Below are 21,543 nucleotides of genomic sequence, written 5' to 3' on the forward strand. Positions count from 1 at the left end.
CCAAGTTATTCAGGAGACTGAGATTGGAGAACCATGGTTCAAAGACAGCTCATGCAGGAAAGTCTGTGAGATTCTTATCTCCAATTAACCACTACAAAGCTGTAAGGGGAGCTGTGCTGGTAGTACGGGTAGAGCACTAATCTTGAGTGGGTAAAGCTCGGGACAATAACCAGGCACTGAGTTCAAGCCCTATGACTGCCCAAAACAAAACCAGAAAACAAACAAGCAAACAAAACCAACAATAAAACCCCAAACCATTTCAGTGGAATGTGCTGGAAAAAAATCAATGTCACAGTCTAAACACGAATCAACTCCTGTGGCTCTGGCACAGTTACCTGTTGAACAGGGATTGACAATGGCTGAATCACAGCTGTGGTCACTCCGGTCTTTGGAGAAGATGCTCCTATCGTCAAGGAAACAGAAGTCGTTTTCTTTTGAGCTCTGGGAAAATGCAGAAGCAAGAGTTCAGTTAGAACTTTTCCTCAGTAGAAATTATCTTTTGAAATATTTCTACAGAAGACTTTGTGTGTGTGTGTATATGTGTGTTGTTCAGCTATGGGACTGGCCTTGGTACCTTTAATCAAGAACGCATGAAGGAAATGTGGTATACATTGACCTTCTCTCTCACTTTTTATCTTGACTTCCTTTTTTAAAAAATATTTTATTAAGGGTAATGTATAAAGTTGTTATAGTTATATCAGTAAGGTAAGGATTACATTATTTCTTGTTGAACATTGTTACCCTCTTCCTCATTTTTTCCCACTTTCCCTCTCCCTTTTTTCCCCCCAAATTGTAAAGTTCATTTCCAACATACTGTTTTGTGTATATCACTGTTGCATTGGTTTGTTGTTCCCCTTCCCTCCCCCAAATCAGGTAAACATATATACAAGACACAGAACACCCAAATAAAAAAACAATGACAACAGGGGATAAACCAAAGGGTTGGTGGGGGGGGGCAAAAAGGAAAAAAGAAATAACTTCACACAGCACATTAAACAACAAAAACAACAACAAAAGACCCTCTTGTTTCTGTATCTTGGAATTCTTTCCAGAGAGAGAGAGAGAGAGAGAGAGAGAGAGAGAGAGAGAGAGAGAGAGAGAGAGAGAGAGAGAGAGAGAGAGAGAGAGAGAGAGAGAGACAGACAGAGAGAGAGACAGAGACAGAGACAGAGACAGAGACAGAGAGAGACAGAGACAGAGACAGAGACACAGAGAGAGAGAGACACACACTTTGGTCCTCTGCTAGGACTATTCTAGACACATACTAATTACAAATGAGGGAAAACATGAAGCTTATGTTTCTTTGGGTCTGGCTTCGTCATGTGAATTTTTTCTAAGTCTTTTCATTTCCTTAAGAATGGGGTGATGTATTCTTTCTAATGTAAGTGAAAAATCTTATTGTGTGTACATAGCACATTTTCTTGATCCATTCATTTACTAAGGGGTATCTAGGTTGATTTCATATCTTAGCTATGGCAAATAATGCTACAATGAATGTGATTGTGCTGGTGTTTTAGTGCAGCCTTGTGTGTGACTGTTTGAGTAAATGCCCAGGAGTAGGAGTGCTGGATCATAGGGGAGCTCTAGTCTTTTGAGGAGCCTTCACATTACTTTCCAGAACTCAATAGACACAGAAAAAAGAATTTGACAAGATCCAATACCCCTTTATGATTAAAGCTCTGGAGAAACTAAGAATCCATGGAACATTCCTCAATATAATAAAGGCTGTGTATGACAAGCCTACAGCTAGCATTATACTTGATGGTGAAGAGGTGAAAGCATTTCCTCTAAAACCAGGAATGAGACAAGGGTGTCTGCTCTCTCCATTGCTCCTCAATATAGCATTGGAATTCCAAGCGAGAGCAATGAGGCAAGAAGCAAACATAAAGGGGATCCAAATAGGGAAAGATGACATGATCCTGTATTTAAAGAATCCCAAAGACTCCTCTCCCAAGTTACTTGAGCTGATATAAAGGTTGGCAAAGTAGCAGGGAATAAAATTGACCCACAACATCCATACCTTTTCTGTATGCCAACAATGAGAGAGCAAGGCTGAAGTCAGAAAAGCAATAGATTTTCTACTAGCCTAAAAATATCTAGGAGTTAATTTAACCCAAGAGGTGAAAGACCTCTATGATGAAAACTTTAAAACCTGAAAAAGGAAATTAAGGCAGATTTAAGGAAGTGGAAAACGTCCCATGCTCCTGGATAGGGAGGATAAACATTGTGAAAATGGCAATACTACCAAAAGCTAGTAACAAATTCAATGCCATACCCTTCTGTATCCCAACAACATTCTTTAATGAAATAGAAGAAGCAATCCAAAAATTCATGTAGAATAATAGAAGACCCCGAAATATAAAAACAATCCTTAGCCGAAAGACCAGTGCTGGAGGGAATATTAATATGAAACTTCAAACTCTGTTATAAAGCTGTAGTTATAGAAAACCAGCTTGGTTTGTACCAGCACATAAACAGGCCCAAGGACCAATGGTATCAAATTGAAGACCCAGAAATTATCCCTCACAGACCTATGGCTACTTAATCTTTGATAAGGGAGCAGAAATTATCAGAAGAAAGACGGCCTCTTCAACAAATGATGCTGGCAGAATTGGCTATACTCATGTACAAAATGGAAGGTTAGATTCTTATATATCCCCCTGCACCAGTATCAACCCCAAATGGATCAAAGACCTTGAGGTAAGAGCAGATACTCTCTGGAAATGTTACAGGAGGGGATAGGGGATACGCTAGGGTTCTTTGACACAGGTAGAAACTTCCTAAATAAAGCTCCAGAAGCACAACCAAAGAAAGGCTGGATAAATGAGATCACATTAAACTGCAGAGCTTCTGTATGGCAAAGGACATAGCTAGCACGATAAATAGCCCAAATTGGGAGATCTTCACTAGCCATACAATGGACAAAGGCTTCATATAAAAATATACCTAGAGTTCAAAAACTTAACAAATCCTTAAAGAAACAACCACTCCAATAATGAGTGGACTAGAGAATTTAAAAAGAGATTTCTCTGGAGAAAACATAAGAATAGCCAATAGGCACGTGAAGAAATGTTGAACATCTCTAGTCATAAATGCAAATCAAACTGTATTGAGATTCTACCTCACCCCAATTAGAATGGCCAATAACAAGAAAACAAATTATAGCAGATGCTAGTGGGGATGTGGACAGAAGGGAATGCTACTATACTGTTGGTGGGAATGTAAACTGTTGTATATACTTCATTCAACTACAATCATTTCAGAAACTGGAACTCAACAATCTATAGCTAAAATACCTGTGGTGGATATTTGCATCCTATATACTTTCTAGATATTTAGAAAAATAAATACACAATGGAAAGAAAACTAGTTAGAGTTAACTCATCACTTGGTAAAGATCCTAAGGTACTAACCTTCAAAACCCAAATAGAAAATTAAATCCTTGGCAGATGTCCAATGTTTATCCCTAGAGAGATATCTGAAATCTTTATGATTAGGGACCTATATTTAACTAAACGTTTTCTTTGTCTATTTTAGGCCTAGCAGATATGCTTGTGCTGGATTCTAATTTTGTTGAGAGTATCTTGGAATTTTTGTCTTAGTGCATAGATAATGGAAAGGGGAAGAAGAATTTTTGCCATCGTTGAAGGGCTGACTGTGCAATCTCAAGCAAGTCCTGTGACATCACTGAATTTGTACTTTGTGGATTTGAGCCCAGGCTCAAATAGAGCCCAGCTCTCTATTCACTTGCCTTATTATCCTGTGTGCTGGGACTTGTAGGCATGTGTTTAGCTTGAACTCTATTTGAAATCAATGATGGAAAAATATGTATTATAAGGTATCTCTAGCATCAGTGAATATTTGGTAGAATGGATATAATTTCTTTTTTGGTAGGTTGTATGTTCTGAACTCTGAGCCTAGGTGCTGTCCCTGAGCTCTTTTGCTTACGGCTAGCACACTGCCACTTTGAGCCACAGCTCCATTTCTGATTTTCTGGTCATTAGTTGGAGATAAGAGTCTCATGGACTTTGCCGCCTGGGTTGGCTTTGAACTGGGATCCTCAGATTTCAGCCTCCTGAGTAGCTAGGGTTGCAGAGTCATCAGCACCTGGCTTATTTATTACAATTGTATTATTTTAACTGTGGATTTTTTTTATATGTATATAGTGTCTCTTCATCAGATCAAGGTAGCTAGCGCAACAAATAAATACATTTGTCAATGTACATCAGAATTAATGGTGTTTTCTACAACATTTTAGTAGATTTTATTTTTGCAAATGAATGAAGATAGTAACATTTTTCTTAGCAGTCCATATGTTTTTGTAGAAATAACTAAACTTTGTAATCTTTTTTTTTTTCCAGTCCTGGGCTTGAGCTCAGGGCCTGAGCACTGTCCTTGGACTTTCTCAAGGCTAGAGCTCTACCACTTGAGCCTCAGCACCACTTCCAGCTTTTTTTTTTGTATGTTTGTGGTACCAAGGAATTGAACCTCTTCGCGCATGCTAGGCAAGCACTTTAACCAGTAGGCCAAACTCCTGGCCCCAACTTTGTAATCTTGATGGTACAAGATTTAGCCAGTAATAGATTTTATCTAAGTTTTTGGTCTTTGTTTACATCTTGGCAATGATTTAACTGATTTTTCTCACCATGTGACAAATGCTTAACTTGCAAATCAGTTCAGTGTTGCTACTGCACTTAACATTGGTAGGTTCGGCACATTGATGATGAAATGCAGACTTCAAAGTTCCAATTATTTTTGTCAGGGCCTGGGTGTTGTCCCTGAGCTCTTCATCTCAAGGCTGTCGCCCTACCCCTTGAGCCACAGCACCACTTCCAGTTTTATGGTGGTTAATTGTAGATAAGAATCTCATGAACTTTAGTTCCTGGGGTGGCTTTGAACCAAGATCCTCAGATTTCAGCCTCTTGAATAGCTAGGATTATAAGAATGGACCACTATGTCCGGCCAAAGTTCCAATTTTTAAGTTAAAAATTGTGACCCAGGTTCAAATGTTTGATTTCTGATGGGCAAGAGTTAACTGTGCCAGTCCAAACCTATCACTCTTGGATTCAAATCTCAACAACTGACATTCTTTTTTTTTTTTTGCCAGTCCTGGGCTTTCTCAAGGCTAGAGCTCTACCACTTGAGCCTCAGCACCACTTCTGGCTTTTTTCTATGTATGTGGTAATGAGGAATTGAACCCAGTTCTTCGCGCATGCTAGGCAAGCACTTTACCACTAGGCCAAACTCCCAGCCCAACAATTGACATTCTTTGTTATGCAGATAATCCAGCAAATCAGAGGCACTTACTGTGGCATTGCTCCAGCTTTTGATCGGAAGGCTAAGCTGTCACTGTCAGAATCCGTGGAACTGGCTCCTGGGAAAACATTTAAGGACAAATGAAAAAGTTAAGATGTCAGTGGCATTTACAATTTCTAAATAATGATTTTCATTTAAAAGTATTATTGTTAAATAGTTGTACAAAGAGGTTTCAATCCCATAAGTCAGGTTGTGAGTACAGTAAGTACAATCCATCCTGTCCGATGTCACCCCTTCCATGTTACCCCTCCCTCTCATCCATACTCTAAAGTTACATAGTTCAAAATGCTTTACATAAAACACAATAAATATAATGACTGCATTTGGTCACCCTTCCTTTTCCCATTTCTTTTAAAAGCAGTAACATACAAAGTCTTATTTTTCTTTAATATACAATGAAATAGAGAACAATAAAGGATCAAATTATTTTTATTTACTGCTTCTTTTGAAGATCATTAAAAAAAATCCAGAATTACTTGAAACAGCATTCTTGAAAGCAATATGCTTTTAGAGCCAGACTTATCATCACTTGCCTTTATAGCACTGTGTCCCTCTCAAGGGAAGGGGTACCCATGTGTGAGAAGTAATGCACCTTCTATCTGGTGAATATAACTGTAACCCCACTATACATTAAAAAAAACTATGAAAATGACTCTGTATAACAAAATCCATACTGTAAATGGTGTGGCATCATCACTCATAAGTAATCAGAAGATACTTTCTGATACTTTAGTAAAATTGATTATGATAGAGGGTTCATTCTTTTCATTTTGGCTTATGCCCTTTCTTTCTTTCAAACTCATTGTATTGCCACTATGCCTGAATTAATGGTCACAACTGTTTTTTGTAAATTTTCCTATCTCAATATTTATATAGTATGCATCAAGAGATTTTAAGTAATTTTAAGAGATTTTAAGGGATGGATTTAGTGGTTAAATGTAAATTGACAACGTTTCCCTCATGAATTACATTTCATTTTTGCCATTTCAATTATCCTAATGAATACATCCTTATAGAAAAATCATTAAATAGTACAGAAGCTTAGTGAGTTATTTTCTTAAAAAAACACTTGACACCTTTAGTGTTTACTTTTCAGAGAAGCTTAAGATAATGAAGTACATAAACTTCTGTACATGTTTATACAAACAGACACAGTCTCAGTAGTTACTGTACTACACAGTCTTATCTGATTTCACTGCCTCCCAGGTTTAACTTTGCCTTATTTAAGAGTAATTCTCTTAAAGCACACCTTTCCTGTTAACAAACTATGATGCAGAAGTCTCAGGAAATGAAAACTTCCCTAAACTGACAGACAAAAGGTCTTCATGATTTCCAATCTGATTTGGTAAACTCTCTTTGGCCAGGACTTGCTGAAGGACTCACCTCTTCTCTCTTGGACCAATCCTTTTACGTATCTAAAGATGGAATATGAAGGATTGATCCCCATCCTATTTCCCCAGGTCTATACAGATGTCAGGCAAGCCAGATACACGCAGACTGCTGCATCAGGCAGGGCAATCCACTGAAGTCTGGCTATAAACATTCCACTGGGGGCCCAACTGAAAACCCTCATCTCCCGAGACCTAATGGCTTTTTTGTTTGTTTGTTAACTTCTGCCTCCTTGCTCAGATGCCATATAAGCCCAGATCCAACCCTTGCACAGCTTTCATACCCACTGGAAGGTTTATGCCCAATGCTGTTGTGCCTCACTAAACAGTCCTACCCTGTCCAGGGTGAATCTGGCTTATTCCCTTTCCCCTATGCTTCATTTAATCTTAATCCACAGAGAACACATTCAATACGAGTCTAGAGAACTGATACACTCAGTAGTATATGAGGCACAGGAAATGTGAATAGTGCAGCAGAGTTGGCTTGTGTATGCACACGTGTACACACAACTCATGCACACACGTGCACATGCAAATCCCTGCCCTTGTGGACTTCCTATTCTAGTAAAGCAACCCACACTAGGAGAGAGGATGAAATATGTGTTAAGTGTCCAGTGAGAGGGGAAAGGTGCCAGTCTGTCTTCCTTTGTGTGCTTAGCTCAGGGTTTACTTAGGACCAGCCTTTACCTTCTGCCGGAATGCAGGAAGCTTGTTTGCAGGGAAGGTGTGGACTATGTGATAAAGAAAAGCAGGCGCTGGTAGGGCAGCCATGGGAGCGAGCTGTAGAGACACTGGGTGGAAATGGACTAGCTTTGAAGTGTCTGCAGTCTATGGCCTGGTCCTTGCCGAGGGACGAGCAATAAGATCCACTCAAACAAGGTTATGTACAAGGAGGAAGTTGTGATCCATGAAGTGAATGTGTGTGCAAGGAATCTGTGGTTTGCGTGGCCGGAGGGGATGGGGGAAGCTGAGCAGGGAAAACTAGGAAACCGGAGGCAACAATTAAATTGGAATCATAAAACCATTTAGTAAGGAAGGGAAAGGAGAGGAGAGGAGAGGAGAAGGGAGGGGAGGAGAGGAGAGGAAGGGAGAGGAGAGGAGAGGAGAGAAAAGAGCCAGGAGAGAGAGAGAGAGAGAGAGAGAGAGAGAGAGAGAGAGAGAGAGAGAGAGAGAGAGAGAGAGAGAGAGAGAGAGAGAGAGAGAGAGACTTAATGGAAGTTATCCAGATGCATTTCCCTCTCAAAGTAGTTAGAAATCAGAAACAGAAGCAGCTGTTGCTCACTGGATTCCAAACATTTAAAATAATTAAAACAATTTCTTCTCATGCCCTGTATTTAAGAAGTCATTTTTGGGCTGAGGATTTCGCTCAGTTGTAGAGTCCCTGCCTGTTGTGCCCATGGCCCTGGGTTTGATCCCCAGTCATGCAGAAGAAACAAATAAAAGCAAAAATAAAAGGATGTAATTTCGGTTCCTTTTCTTGCTAGCTGCTTTCCAAAGAAGGAGAGAAAAGACTTGTATCCCTGGAATCTTTTCTGCACCTGCCCAGTCCTTGTGAAATCTCAATGTCACCTTCTGTCTCAGGTGTCCTGGCAGAGACACTAACAGATGGTGGCAGATCAAATCCTCCAGTTCTGGCCAGCAAGTTCCTTCCCTTCCCCTCGGGGCAATTCTTCCTCCCTCTTCTGTCCAGTGTTCTCCCTCTCTCCCTCCCTCCCTCCTTCCCTCCCTCCCCCCACTCCTCTGTGGTGTACCTGCAGGTCAGGCAAAAGGAATGTTTATGACAGGAGGAGGTGTTTGAGAGAGTAGGTTAAATCAAAAAGAAAAAAGAAAACAGGGTTCAAAGCAGGGAGAAAGGAGAAACAGTTTTCTGTACACTATGTAAAAAAATGAACTATGCTACTGGTGGACAAGAGCAGGAGAGGGAAACTGAGGAAAAGAGAAGGAAGATGTAACAGTGTCCAAGAAGAATTATACTCTTTATCTGACTTATTTAACTATAACCTCTCTGTATATCACCTTTACAATAAAATAGATAAAATTATAATTATTACCTGACTTATGGGACTATAACCCATCTGTACAATACCTTAATATTGACAAAATCATATTAATAGAAAAGATAGACTAGTTAAATATTGTTCTACTTACTATAAGTAGAACAATAACAGAATATAGATAGTGCAAAGTGAAATATATGTATGTACAAAAAAGTTAGACAAACACATGTATTAAGAGTGACTTGCTAGCTGGATATCATATGGACATAATTGTCACATGTTTGGCATGAGACATTTCATTTTCAAAAGTTTCTTTTCCCCTACCCCTTCCTATGATTGGTAGTTCTCAGTGTTAGATTCCCTTCCTCCACAATCGGGTCAAAATGCATCTAAGTACATGATTGAGTGGAAAAGTAGGGGACAGAAATCAGGTATTGGCAGTTTTTCCATTTTCATTTGTGTGTGAATTTTTAATATAATTGCAGAGAGAGAGGGGGTGGAGACAAAAAAGATAGGAATTACAGGGCAATGCGATTACCCGTGATTCTATAATTTTTTATCTATACATTTTAAAGTTTTAAAAAATGGAACCATATTGTTTTTGTTTTGGTTATAATAGCCTGTACTATGTGACAGGTAGCACTAGGGAATCAACTCACTCAATCCTAACAAGAATCTAATTTTCTCGATTGCGTAGGGGAAGAAGCCAAATCCCAGAGCCACTGAATGTTCAAGGTCACAGAACAAGGAACTAAGCTCTTCATAAAATATTATGAAAAATGTTATGAAAATAAAGACTGTGAAGAATGGCCCAAACTGCTCAGACTCCTTCACATTCTCCTCCCCAGGGTTTGAAATCTAGCAGAAGCAATCTATGCTTAGATTATTGGTCTGCCATCAGATATTAGAGGCATTTCAGGGACCCCATCCCCCCCAACCATCCGGAGCTTCTTTCGCATTGCTAGGATCTGCAGGGACAGTTACCCCATACAATAGCACAGTACACTCTAAATGTCATTCACAGGGGTGTGCATTTTATCTGAGTACAGCATGGAAACCTATCAAGAACTATCAGGCAGAATCTGCTAACCTGCATCTGGTTTGTGCATTTCTGCTGAACCTATCTCCCAACTCCCCCCACCCCCAACCCACCCAGAGTTAGGCCCTTCCCCTCTGTCCCTATCTACAGACTCCCTTAGCCACACAATCTGGTTCAATCCAGTTCTTTTATTCCACACATCAGGGGCTCCTTCCGAACTCTTAAACCACAGTGATCTGTGTGATCATTTTACAGTCTTGAGGGAGAGAGGTGGTGGTGGAAGGTGGAGCTGCCTCTATTTATCTCACTGGTCCCTGTTTACCTTCCCTATTGCTATTGTGAAATTCTTGGGTCTGTCTCTTTTCCATCTAGCCCTGGAGGTCACTGACTGCTCCCCTCAAGTAAACACTACACCTGAGGCCCATTCCTGTCCTCTTCTAAAACTGTGTCTCAGAGTGAGAGAGGAGGATCAATCCCGTCAAAGTAGGCTATATGCCGGTGCAGAAATGAAATGTCACAGTGCAACCCCTGCTTGTAATTAATACACACAAATAAAAACGTAAAGACTCTATCTCACTCTAATTTTCTCTTGCAAAACCCACGTCACTGGACTATTTCTTCTGCTCCTTTGGCATTTCTGTTCCTCCTCATCCATCCAGGCTTTTATACTTCCTCCTTCCTGCTGGAGCAACCATTCCCCAGTCTTCTCCACTGACTTCTTATTGCCCATTCCTATTGTCCATCTTAACAGGATCATCTCTTCAGAATGCCCTTCCTGGTCATGCTATCCCATTGGCCACTTTTATCTCCCACACAGATATGCCAGTGGCTGGAATTACTTAGGAATTCGGGGTTCATTCTCCCTCCTCCCTGCAGTGTCAGGGCTCATCTTGCTCACTGATTCATCCCTGGTTCTAGAGCCACCCTATCTCACTGTGGCCTCCATATACTGGAGGATGGATGGATATTGCAGATCTGGGGGGAAATGGTGCTGCAAAGCTGCCACTATCTCTGTTGACATGCTGAGCATGAAGTACATAGCGCAAAAAGAAACAGTGGGGTCCTGCTCCCAGAAGGAGGTGTCTGACCAGCTCATAGCAAAGGCGGGAGACTATTGACATCTCTTATATGAAGAGACTTGTGCTTAACTGTACACGTTCATTACTGTCTTAACGACACTTGCTATTTCTCCATATTACTTGTAACATTATGTACTATTTTTATGCCAGTACTGAGGTTTGAACTCAGGCTCTTGTACTCTCTTTGCCTTTTTTTTTTTCTCAAGATTGGAAAGCCATTGAAAAAACCACTTGTGGCTTTTTGATTGTTAATTGGAGTTGAACCTCCTGAATTTCTCTGCCCAGGCTGGTTTTAAATTAAACCCCAGTCCTCATATCTCAGCAGCCCGAGTGCTAGCTAGAATTATAGGCATGAGCCACTGGCATCTGGCTTACTCACTATTTTATATTCTGTTTTTGTTATATACATATACTTTAAACATATTTCCCTCCCCCTTGTGGTTAGAGTTGGAATCCTTTGATATACAGAAAATATGTACTGATCCAAATAAAATAATAACAACAACCTTACAATCTATGACACTTTTATGCCAAGTTGTAGCACTAGGAACATTTTAATCTTTGCTTTACCACTCTTTAATATGATACTGATTCTAGAAATGATCCTCACCTAGACTGCAAGTTCATAATATATTTGGTATGAATAATAATCTTTTTAATAAAAGTGGCAAGGTTCTTGAATTCAGCAAAAATGAAGATATTTAAAAAAATTCCCATGAGCGGTATCCTAAACCAATGAGATTTTAGCAATGTTGATCCAGTATTTCCTATATGTCGATAATCTATTCCCATACTTCACTTGCTTGAGAAGTACTGTCGACTTTTACACATGAAGAAGTCGGTACTTTATAGTTTTCAATAAATGGAGTACACTTCCTTACCTTCAATGAACACCTCAGCAGAGGTTGAATCGGAGCCACTAGTGTTGGTGGCTAGACAGGTGTAGCGGCCCGTGTCGTCCTCGAAGGCCTCTGTGATGGTGAGGGTATGGAGATCCCCACCCTCCGAGCGGATCTGAATGTCAGGAGTGTTGTGTAGCTCTTTCCCCTCACAGAACCATCTGTAGGTCAAACAGAGGGCAAAGGTCAAGGAGAGTCCAGGAGGAAGTGAGGATGTTTAAAACAATAAAGCAGCAATGAAAGATGAGATGGTATGCAATAAGACTGTTCCCTGGATAAAAATAAGAACCCGGGTCAATGTTACACAGGGAAATTTGACATTTTAGACCGTGAAATTAACGACTAGACAATTCCCCACAGGTTTGCACTGGAAAACATCTTGTACGTTTTCTCAACCTTGACATTGCCAAACTTGGAAAGACCCATGTAGGTTACAGAGCGAAAGGAAAGGGGACACTCAAAGTGTCACATTGCATGCTTTAGAACTCATCTCTTACACTGATGACAATTTTTCTCACCTAAATAAAAAATTAAAAACAATCAAAACAGTATGCTCTAATCATCTAATATGTAAAGGGAGTTTTAGCATCATGATTCAAAATTAATATCCTAGGCAGTGATATTGACCCAAAGACTTCAGATCAGCTGGACAGTACTGCATGTAATGCCTTCCATATTTCTGATATTTATAAGACTTTCCAGCCAAGCCCCTGGGCCTCCAGGATGGAGAGAGATGGAGAAGCCAGGCTATATTTCATTTTTGCTGCTCAGAACATGCCATTTCCCCAAGAGCCAAGACCTTGGGTGGGAGTCTCTCTTCACTCTTTCTTCTATTTCCCCAGCACTTCAAACTCTCAACAGCATTATATTACAATAAAAAAGAGGAAAAAAAGAGTTTTCCCCAAATCCTCAAAATATATAATTTAATTTAAAGAAATGTGTTGTAATGTGCTACTTACAACGAATAGTGATTGAAGTCTTTAGAACTACAATTGTCCTTTAGTTTCCTAATTAGCAGAAAATATTTTCCCTGTGTCTATTCTATAAAATTCTTTGGATCTGGCATCTTTCTGTAAAAAAAAATGACACACCTGGAACTCTTGGTTTTTCATTTGATTAGAACAGCACATGCATTTGTGTATATTTTTTGAAAATAAAGCTAATGAAGCAAGTTAGTTTGCTAATACTTAGAATATTAACACCAGAGCTAGACTAAAATAAAATAATAAAGGATCAGAAAACAACAGTTATGCCTTTGAGAATTAATGGACAAAAAAATAAACAGCCAAAAGTGAAACTGATACTCAAAAGACACTGTGTTGAAAATGAACTATGTACAGTTTGTAGGTGTGGATGGGGGGGGGGAAACTGGGAGAGAGTGAGGAAAAGGGTGACCTTTTTTTTTTTGACACTGTCCCAAAAGAAATGTATGCTTTACCTGGCTTCTATAACTGTAACCCTCTGAACATCACCTTTATAATAACAAGCAACAAAACAAAACAAAGCAAAAAAACAACGGCCAACTAAACATTCCATACAACACAAATACAGCCCAGATTACTGAAAAGGACAACATGTCTTGATTCTGGGCACACTGGTTTTTGCCCTAGGAGAACCATTAAGTTTAAAGCCATGGTCTAGTCCCTTATCTTTCCAAAGCTATAGAATCCACCAGCATTAACTATGCCTTTAGAAATCACTTAAAATTGATTTCTCCATCTCCATCAACGAATTCTTTCTCTATTCTATCATCAGATTACTGCTCTTGAAACGAACTCTCCCCTTCTCACAGCAACCCCCTAAGCTTCTGATCTGTCACTGAGGCCTTTCCTATAACTTGGCCTTGATTTTATTTTCTAATCTTCTATTTCTGTCAAATATTTCCGGGGGCTTATTGTTCCTTACCCAACCCCTATGGTTGGGTAATAAGCCCCTGGATATAGTTCTCTTCCTTGGAATTCTCCCCTTGTCCTCTTCATTAAGTTTAGTTAATAACTCTTCCTTCGGGCCAACCTAAAGTCTTCAGCAGATTAACTTCTTCCTGTGTGGTTTTTTTTTGGTGTGTGTGTAGAAGCTCTTGCACTATAGGCTACAGGTGACAGGAAGAATGGTGCCTGGGAAACTGGGAAACTAATTGAGGAGTTTGTATATCTGTTCTCTTCTATTAGAGCACTTCTACTTTTCAGGAAAACAAATATAAACTCACTGTGGAGAGAAAAAAGGAGGGATTAAGAAGCACAATGGGAGTGCAAGACAAAGATTCATTTCTAGTAGTGGATCTATTTTGTAGGGAAGACTTTGCCACCATAAGGAATCTTGTCTTCTAACTTAGAAAATTTATGCTCTGAAAGCCTATTTTGTATGTGATTGTGAGCAAGGAATGTTTCTTAAACCATTTTATGGATAGGAGGGGGGCTGGTTCTGGGGCTTGAACTCAGGAGCTAGGTACTGTGTCTTGAGCGTGTTTCCTCCTCCTCCTCCCCCTCTCCCTCCTCCTCCTCCTTCTTCTGCCACAACTCTACTTCTGGCTTTTTTTTTTTGGTATTTAACTTGAGGGTAAGAGTCCCATGAACTCTCCTGCATGGGCTGGCTTTGAATTGTGATCCACAAACCTGAGCCTACTGAGAAGCTACAATGACAGGTGTAAACCACTGGCAGCTGGCTTGGTTTTTCTACTTTTAAATAGTTGTAAAAAAGGAGAGAGAGAAGAAGAAAATTTTGCAATACCAAAAATTAAATAAAGTTCAGATTTTGAGTGCATAAATACAGATGTCTTGGAATATAAGCATGCTTTGTCATTTACACATCATCTACGACTGCTTTTGTATTAAATGACAGAGCAGAGCAGTGGTTGGTACATACTGCCTGATCCTTAGTGCCTTTGGACCTTTAAGAAAAGATTGCCAACTCCAACATCTTGGTCCTGAACTCTGAGCAGCAATATATGTGTCACGGAGAGCTTGTTAAAGATGCAGAATGTTACCCCATCCCAAATCTATACCAGTTCAATCTCCCACGTGACTCATGTGTACATCAGAGTTTAAATGCTGACCTTCTATGCTCTGGTCCACAAAGGACGCTTCCTAGTTCTTCACTAAGCTTTTCTATTCCTTCAATACAACAACTACATTCAGTGCTCTTCCTTCCTTCCTTCCTTCCTTCCTTCCTTCCTTCCTTCCTTCCTTCCTCCCTCCCTCCCTCCCTCCCTCCCTCCCTCCCTCCTCTCTCTCTCTCTCTCTCTCTCTCTCTCTCTCTCTCTCTCTCTCTCTCTCTCTCTCTCTCTCTCTCTCTCTCTCTCTCTCTCTCTCTCTCTCTCTCTCTCTCTCTCTCTCTCTCTCTCTCTCTCTCTCTCTCTCCAGTGCTGAGGCTTGAACTCAGGGCCTGAGTATTGTCCTTGGGCTTTCTCAAGGCTGGAGTTCTACCACTTGAGCCACAGCACTACTTTCTGGCTTTTCCTATGTATGAGTTACTGAGGGATCAAACCTGGGTCTTCGTGCACTCTACTTCTGCATTTTTTCCTCTTATTTTTATTAACTTTTTTTTTTGCCAGTCCTGGGCTTGAGCTCAGGGCCTGAGCACTGTCCTTGGGCTTTCTCAAGGCTAGAGCTCTACCACTTGAGCCTCAGCACCACTTCCGGCTTTTTTCTATGTATGTGGTACCGAGGAATTGAACCTGGGACTTCATGCAAGCTAGGCAAGCACTTTAACCACTAGGCCAAACTCCCGGCCTTCTCTTATTTTTAATTCCCAATGTTTGTATGTCTTCTCAATCTAGGACATTGACTTCTCGGATTGATAAAAAATTAATCTATTTATACTCTGTTTGTGATTGAAAATATTTATTCTCTACTGAATATTTCTTTAGTCCTACGTGCTTCCTAGAGAGAAAAAAAACTGAAAGGATCTGAGTTCTAAAGGTTTTGGGAAATGTTACATGTTATATTTCGGTCGTGATGTTTGTGATTCCAGTAAGGTCCTGAAGAATCCAAGAGAAGAATAAATTTATTTAATGTCTGATCAAACACTTTCTAAATGTATCTGACTATGATATGTACCTATTAACATCTTATGTATCTGTTACTGAATACAATTCTAGAATACTCCATACAACCTTTTTATGTGTCTATGCTTGTACTGGGGCTTGAGCTCAGAGCCTGGGCATTGTCCCTGAGCATTTGTGTGTAAGGCTAGAACTCTGCCACTGAAGTCACAGCTCCATTTCCAGCTTTCTGCTGATTAATTGGAGACAAGTCTCATAGCCTTTCTTGCCCAAATGACTTTGAACTGTGATCCTCAGATCTCAGCCTCCTGAGTAGCTTGGTTTACAGCTGTGAGCCACTGGTGTCTAGCTTACAACTTATATTAAAAAAGTAAATCAATGGGCCAGGAGTTTGGCCTAATGGTAGAGTGCTTGCACAAAGACGTGGGTTCGATTCCTTGGTACCATATGCATAGAAAAAAGCTGGAATTGGTGCTGAGGCTCAAGTGGCAGAGCTCTAGCCTTGAGAAAGTCCAAGGACAGGGCTCAGGCCCTGAGCTCAAGCCCAGGACTGGCAAAAAAAAAGTAAATCAAATAATTTAAAATGAATTATAAATTAAGTAACAATAGCTGAAAAAGTAAATAATAAACCTAACAATAAGACCAAAATACTCCAATATATCTTGTTACTTGCAGAAATATTAAAGCAACAGATGCATTTTCTATGACAGTAGATGTAACACCTTGTTTTTGTGTTGTTTTTTAAAATCAAAACCATAGAGTGGAACTTTCCAATATATATTGAAACTAGTTGTTCATATACTTTTTCTAACCTCTTACTAGGATGTATTTTTCCAGAGCAAAGGCTTCAATCTGACTGACTTATTCACTACATTCCTTCACAGTGTTTGGAGTATGGAATGTATTAATCATGCCTTTTAATTTTCTGTATTCCTACTGCCTTGACATCTGGGATTTTTCTGATCCTGGAGAGTCCTGCCTCTCTCAGGGCTATGTGAGCTCCTCACTCACGAGAAGTCTTCAATATGGAAACTAACACATACCTCTTATTCCCTCTCTTTCTCTACTGGGTTCCATCTACCCGCCCTAATCTTCTTTGGGTGGTACCTATACCAAATCTATTCACCTTGAATCCCCGTCTCTTCTTTTGAAAGCCACAATCTCCCCACCTTCCTTCTTCCTTTGACTGACCTGGTATTGCTCCCAGTGATTGGGGTATGCTGCCCTCTCTCTGGTACAAGTCATTCAGCTCCCTCCTCTCATGTCTTTCTTCTTCTATCACTCCTTGACAGGGTCTGGATATATTTTCAGACTGGCTTTGAACTCAAGATTCTCCTGTCTCAGCTCCCCCAGTAATAGACTGTCTTTTGGATGGCTCTCATCATATTTGTAGAGCAATAAAACTAACATTCCAACAACATGGAACATTTCCACTGACTTAATCAAAGACAAAGAATCTTAAGGTGAAGAAAGGATCCAGCGACATGTTTAAATAATGTCTTCCCAGTTTCTGCTTTAAAACGTACATGGGAAGAAGTTTATAGTTTAAGTGCACTTAAATAGCATAAGATTAAACTCAACATGATCTAGTCGAGAAATGTACCAGGAAAGGAAATCGTGCTTGTCCAAGTACTATGTAGCAGGTTAAAAATGAGTCACCTTATCTAAACAAAGAGAATCTTGGAGTTATGAAGTTGTGACACCACAAATTGGATGAACTGTGTGTGCTATAGTCATGTTTCTATAGTTAAGTTTCTTACAGGTCATAGTTCCAACAGCTCCATAGCAAAGTCCTCGACGTATGTGGTATTCTTTAGAGAAAAGGCAAAGTCAGGTTTGGTGACTTTTTCCCACATTCAAATCTTCATGCTCAGAAAAAGCAGTAATAGGTGTGATGAGCTAAGCTGCTAAGTGTACAAGATGGGATGAAGAAAAGATTTGGTAAATGAATGCATAATAAGACACTCTTCTTCTCCTCTTACGGGTAACAACACTAGTTGATTAGAACGGTCTTCGCTAGTGAGATGGAATGGCTCAGAAGTCAACACACCTGTTTTGGCAGGTTACAGAACAATTCAAGTTGAAGGTTAGTATAAAACACATTTGCCAGGCTCAGCTGGTCTCATTCTAGAGCACATATGCTTCCCTTTGTTCCAGATCCCACCACTCCTTTCTATTTATAAGGAGATTAAAAGGAAGGGGTGGTGGCTGGGAGCAAAGCACACTTGGACCCATGTAATGTGTTGAAGGGATCCACTTGAGGTTACCTGGGACTTTGGTTAATCCCACTGCTAATAGGTATTAGTAAATAATATACTAGATAGCACATTGGAAAATGAAAATCTTATTATCTACATTCCAATTTCAACTTCAGCCACACTTTGAATTTTCAACTGCGAGATTACTAAAATATATAGGTACAATTTTATGTTTGGAATGAAGATATGATACAATATATGGAAACAATGGTAGTTCTTAAGGGTTTATAGTAATTCAATTTAAGGAAGAAAGCAAGAATATTTTTCAAAAGCCTGTTGTATGCTATGTGCTTATAAGATCTTATTTTTATTTTCTCAACAGCCTTGTGAAATCATTGTGATTCTACTCTTAGATCCGGGCAACTCCCACTTATCTAACACAGTGAAAAAGAAGCTCATGGACAATTAAATCCAGATAATCCCCTAAATTCCATTTTCCTCAATGCTTTAAACTCCCTCTTTCATCACACGTTCTTCTGCAGATATAAACATGTTTTAACACAGTGTACTGATTTCTCTTTTCTAATCTCTGGTGTAGCTGTTAAGCAGCCATGCAATAGGGAACTGAGAAAAACTGAAGAAGCAATCCTTTAAAATTAGTAGGCGTGATAAATACCCCTTCAAAAGTATTAAGAGATGCTAATATAGGCGCAAACCAGTTGGAACTGGTTGTCAGATTTCAAGACTATAAGCAGAGTATGAAAATAACTTGAACTAATTAGAAATGACATGTAAAGGGTTAAATGATCAGTTCATCTATTCTTTCTGTCATTCATTCATTCATTTATTTGTCATTTGTACATTCTTCAAAGGGTTTATTGTAATCAACTTCAACCCAGAAATGGCTGGCTACATACAGTTCTCAGCTCACCTGGGTTCTTTTTTTTATTTTTTCCAGGGGAGAGCGCAAACACAGTCCCCCACTACCACAAATTATACAGTCGAGTTTCCCACATTTGGGGAAATCGCAGGGGTCAGCACATCTGGAGTGCAATGGATAAGCCTCACTCTGGGAAAACCACCTTGGTGATCGTGGTATCTCCCCTGCCAGGTAAGCATTTACCTGGGTTCTTTATTTCATGATACTAGGTCTTCTCTGAATCCAAGCCAATTATAGGCATAAAGAAGGGAAGACCACACTGAATCTAATAGGCTTAGTCCTTCAATCACTTGAAACCATGTACCAGTTCAAAATTCTTTGAAAATTGGTTCGGACTCCATAGTTACAGACGTGGATTTACTTTGGATAGAAGAGTTGGGTCAAGATCAATTTATTGGAGAGAGGACAATGAAATGAACTTTCTTAGTTTTGACTTTTATTTCTAAAAGGTCTATAACATATAGAGGAAAAAGAATTGTAGGATTCAAAACTCTAAAGTAGGCCTATTCTATTCTATTCTATTCTGGAAGTTGGAACCCAGAAGATATGTGTGTGCACAAGCACATATATGTTCTTGTAACTGCTATCTCTTTTTGTAGCATGGTGTCTTTTTATTCCACTTACCTGAGGATTTCCTAAACATTCCAGCCTATGAAAAAAAGATGGTGCCAAAACTCCAGGGATCATATTAGGCCACACACAGGATATGGTTGGGCTGAAATTCAAGAAGGTGTTTTGCATGGAACAGATCAATATTTAATTGTTCACTTTCTGCATTTCAAGGAGAAGCAAAGTGGAGCCCCTGGCTTGTCGTGAGTCTGATGGACAGAGGAGAGTGTTTGTGTGTGTGTCTGCAGTCCTGAGCCTTTTTGGTTTGGGATCAAAGTGGGCCCGGGGATAACTAAAATCAGAAGGATTGCAGCTGCTCCTGAGCAAATGGCTGTTCCTGCCAACCACTCATGGCTCCCATTCTTGGGTGTTGTAAGAAAATTAAAACCCTTACCTACTGCATGGCCTTGCTTTCTTCCTGACAGTAGGACTCAGAATTGCCCAGTGGAGCTGAAGGCTAGTAATATTCTAATTCTCCAAGATAGGTCCCCAAATATTAAATTTTTATGAAAATAAATTTAACTGTTACATGAGAGAGACCAAGGAGTGCACTGGCAAAGTACATTATCCACTTCCAGTGTAATATACTAACAGTTTATATTAAAAAAATCACATCTGGCATCACTTGGCTTACAACTGTCTAGTAATACTGTTCTAATAATACCATTAGCAACAAATATACATTTCACGAGTGACAGTTTCTTTTGACCATTTGTATTTTATTGAACCACAAGTATGTATCATGGAAATTTGCTGTGCACTGTATTTTAAACACGTGCCTCATGAAATGAAGGAAATCTCAGACTTGCGAATCATACAAAGCTTCAACAGTGAATCTTGGCTAATGCTCTGTAACTCTGCTAGGCAAAGTGGTAAATCTTAAGGGCCACTAATAGGAACAACCAGGTGCTTATATAATGAAAACTTCTAAAACTGCTGAGTTTTTTGTTTTTTCCTCTTCTAGTTGGCTTCTTTCTACTCATGGGGAAACAGAGTTATGTTGGAGGACCTATTTTTTTTTTCTTCACAATTTCACTGATTTGTACTTACTGGAAAAGAAACTATCTTCAAAGAGATGTCAATGGTAATTGCAGGAGCTAATTGAGCTCAGCTGTCCCTTCTCCCAAAGTAGACAGCCACATGGCTCATGGATGTCCTTAAAGAAAACTAATTTCCTTAAGGCCGTTACAATGGAAATGAAGGGCAGAAAAACAATCCAAACAGATCAGTGGGTTAGCCATGGTTATCTTTTCCAGGATTCCTTTCTCCCAAAGGGCTGGTAGGATTTAGGCATGAATTAGAGAGAGAACCATCAAAATTGAGTTGGATCTCCATCTAACCAGCAAAAAGCTGGACATAGAGCTGCGGCTCAAGTGGCAGTGCACCAGCCTTGAGTGAAAAAAAAAAGAAAAGGTAAAACTCAAGGTCCTGAGTTCAATCCCCAGTACTGGCACAAAAACAAAACAAAGTGGTAACAACAGCAAAACGTTTAAGTTGGCAAGTTATACTCGGTAAGATTTTTGTTTTGGCCTAACCTCAAAGTTAGGACATCTGTAAGCATTGCATTTCATACATCCTCAATTAAGCACCAATTAGTTTTTATGGAGCTCTTGTCTTGTCACCAAAGAGTTCTTAATTTTTTACATGTGTTCCCATTAACCACAGGACACACCATGTTTATTCTGTCATGTGGATTTATAGGCAGATTGAAGTGAAATTAGTCTTTGTCTAAATTTACTATGGCTATAATTTCATGACTGCTTAGCTTGAAGCCCAATAGCTAAATTTGTGGGGACAACAGATGTATTTTAATCTTACGGTCCAAAAGAGACCAGTAAATAGCAGTTTTTTAAAAAATTCTGAGCCTGGGAAATGATAAAATACATTCTGAACCCAAACTAGACTCTTGTCAGCTAATTCTTTCTGCAGTAATAATTGAATATCCTAAGAAAGCAGGAAAGAGAGAAAGAAAGGAAAGAAAGAAAATGAAGGGAGCAATGAAGAAAGAAAGGAAAAGAAAGGAAAGGAAAGGAAGAGGAAAGAAGGAAAAAAGGAACCTAGTGGGCTGGGCTAGCCCA

At 39.6% G+C, this 21,543-nt stretch overlaps 1 protein-coding gene and 1 non-coding gene across 4 annotated transcripts in view; both read right to left on the reverse strand.

The window, feature by feature from the left end:
• The window catches only part of Palld (palladin, cytoskeletal associated protein), a 316,862-nt gene that overhangs the window by 182,599 nt on the left and 112,720 nt on the right, over nucleotides 1-21,543 (reverse strand). For all 3 annotated transcript variants that reach the window (XM_090354212.1, XM_090354211.1, XM_090354210.1), the window contains 3 exons: nucleotides 11,701-11,879; nucleotides 5,308-5,374; nucleotides 336-441 (listed from right to left, as the gene is read on the reverse strand). In XM_090354212.1, coding sequence (XP_090210338.1) covers nucleotides 336-441; nucleotides 5,308-5,374; nucleotides 11,701-11,879 — 352 coding nt within the window. The remainder of the gene's footprint in view (nucleotides 1-335; nucleotides 442-5,307; nucleotides 5,375-11,700; nucleotides 11,880-21,543) is intronic.
• Nucleotides 18,872-19,035, reverse strand: LOC150049335 (U1 spliceosomal RNA). Its single transcript, XR_016539052.1, has one exon. It is a non-coding gene; the product is annotated as a U1 spliceosomal RNA (small nuclear RNA).

The sequence above is a fragment of the Megascapheus bottae genome, chromosome 20, assembly GCF_031878675.1.
Source record: "Megascapheus bottae isolate mThoBot1 chromosome 20, mThoBot2.hap1, whole genome shotgun sequence".
In the NCBI taxonomy this organism is placed as follows: Eukaryota; Metazoa; Chordata; class Mammalia; order Rodentia; family Geomyidae; genus Megascapheus; species Megascapheus bottae.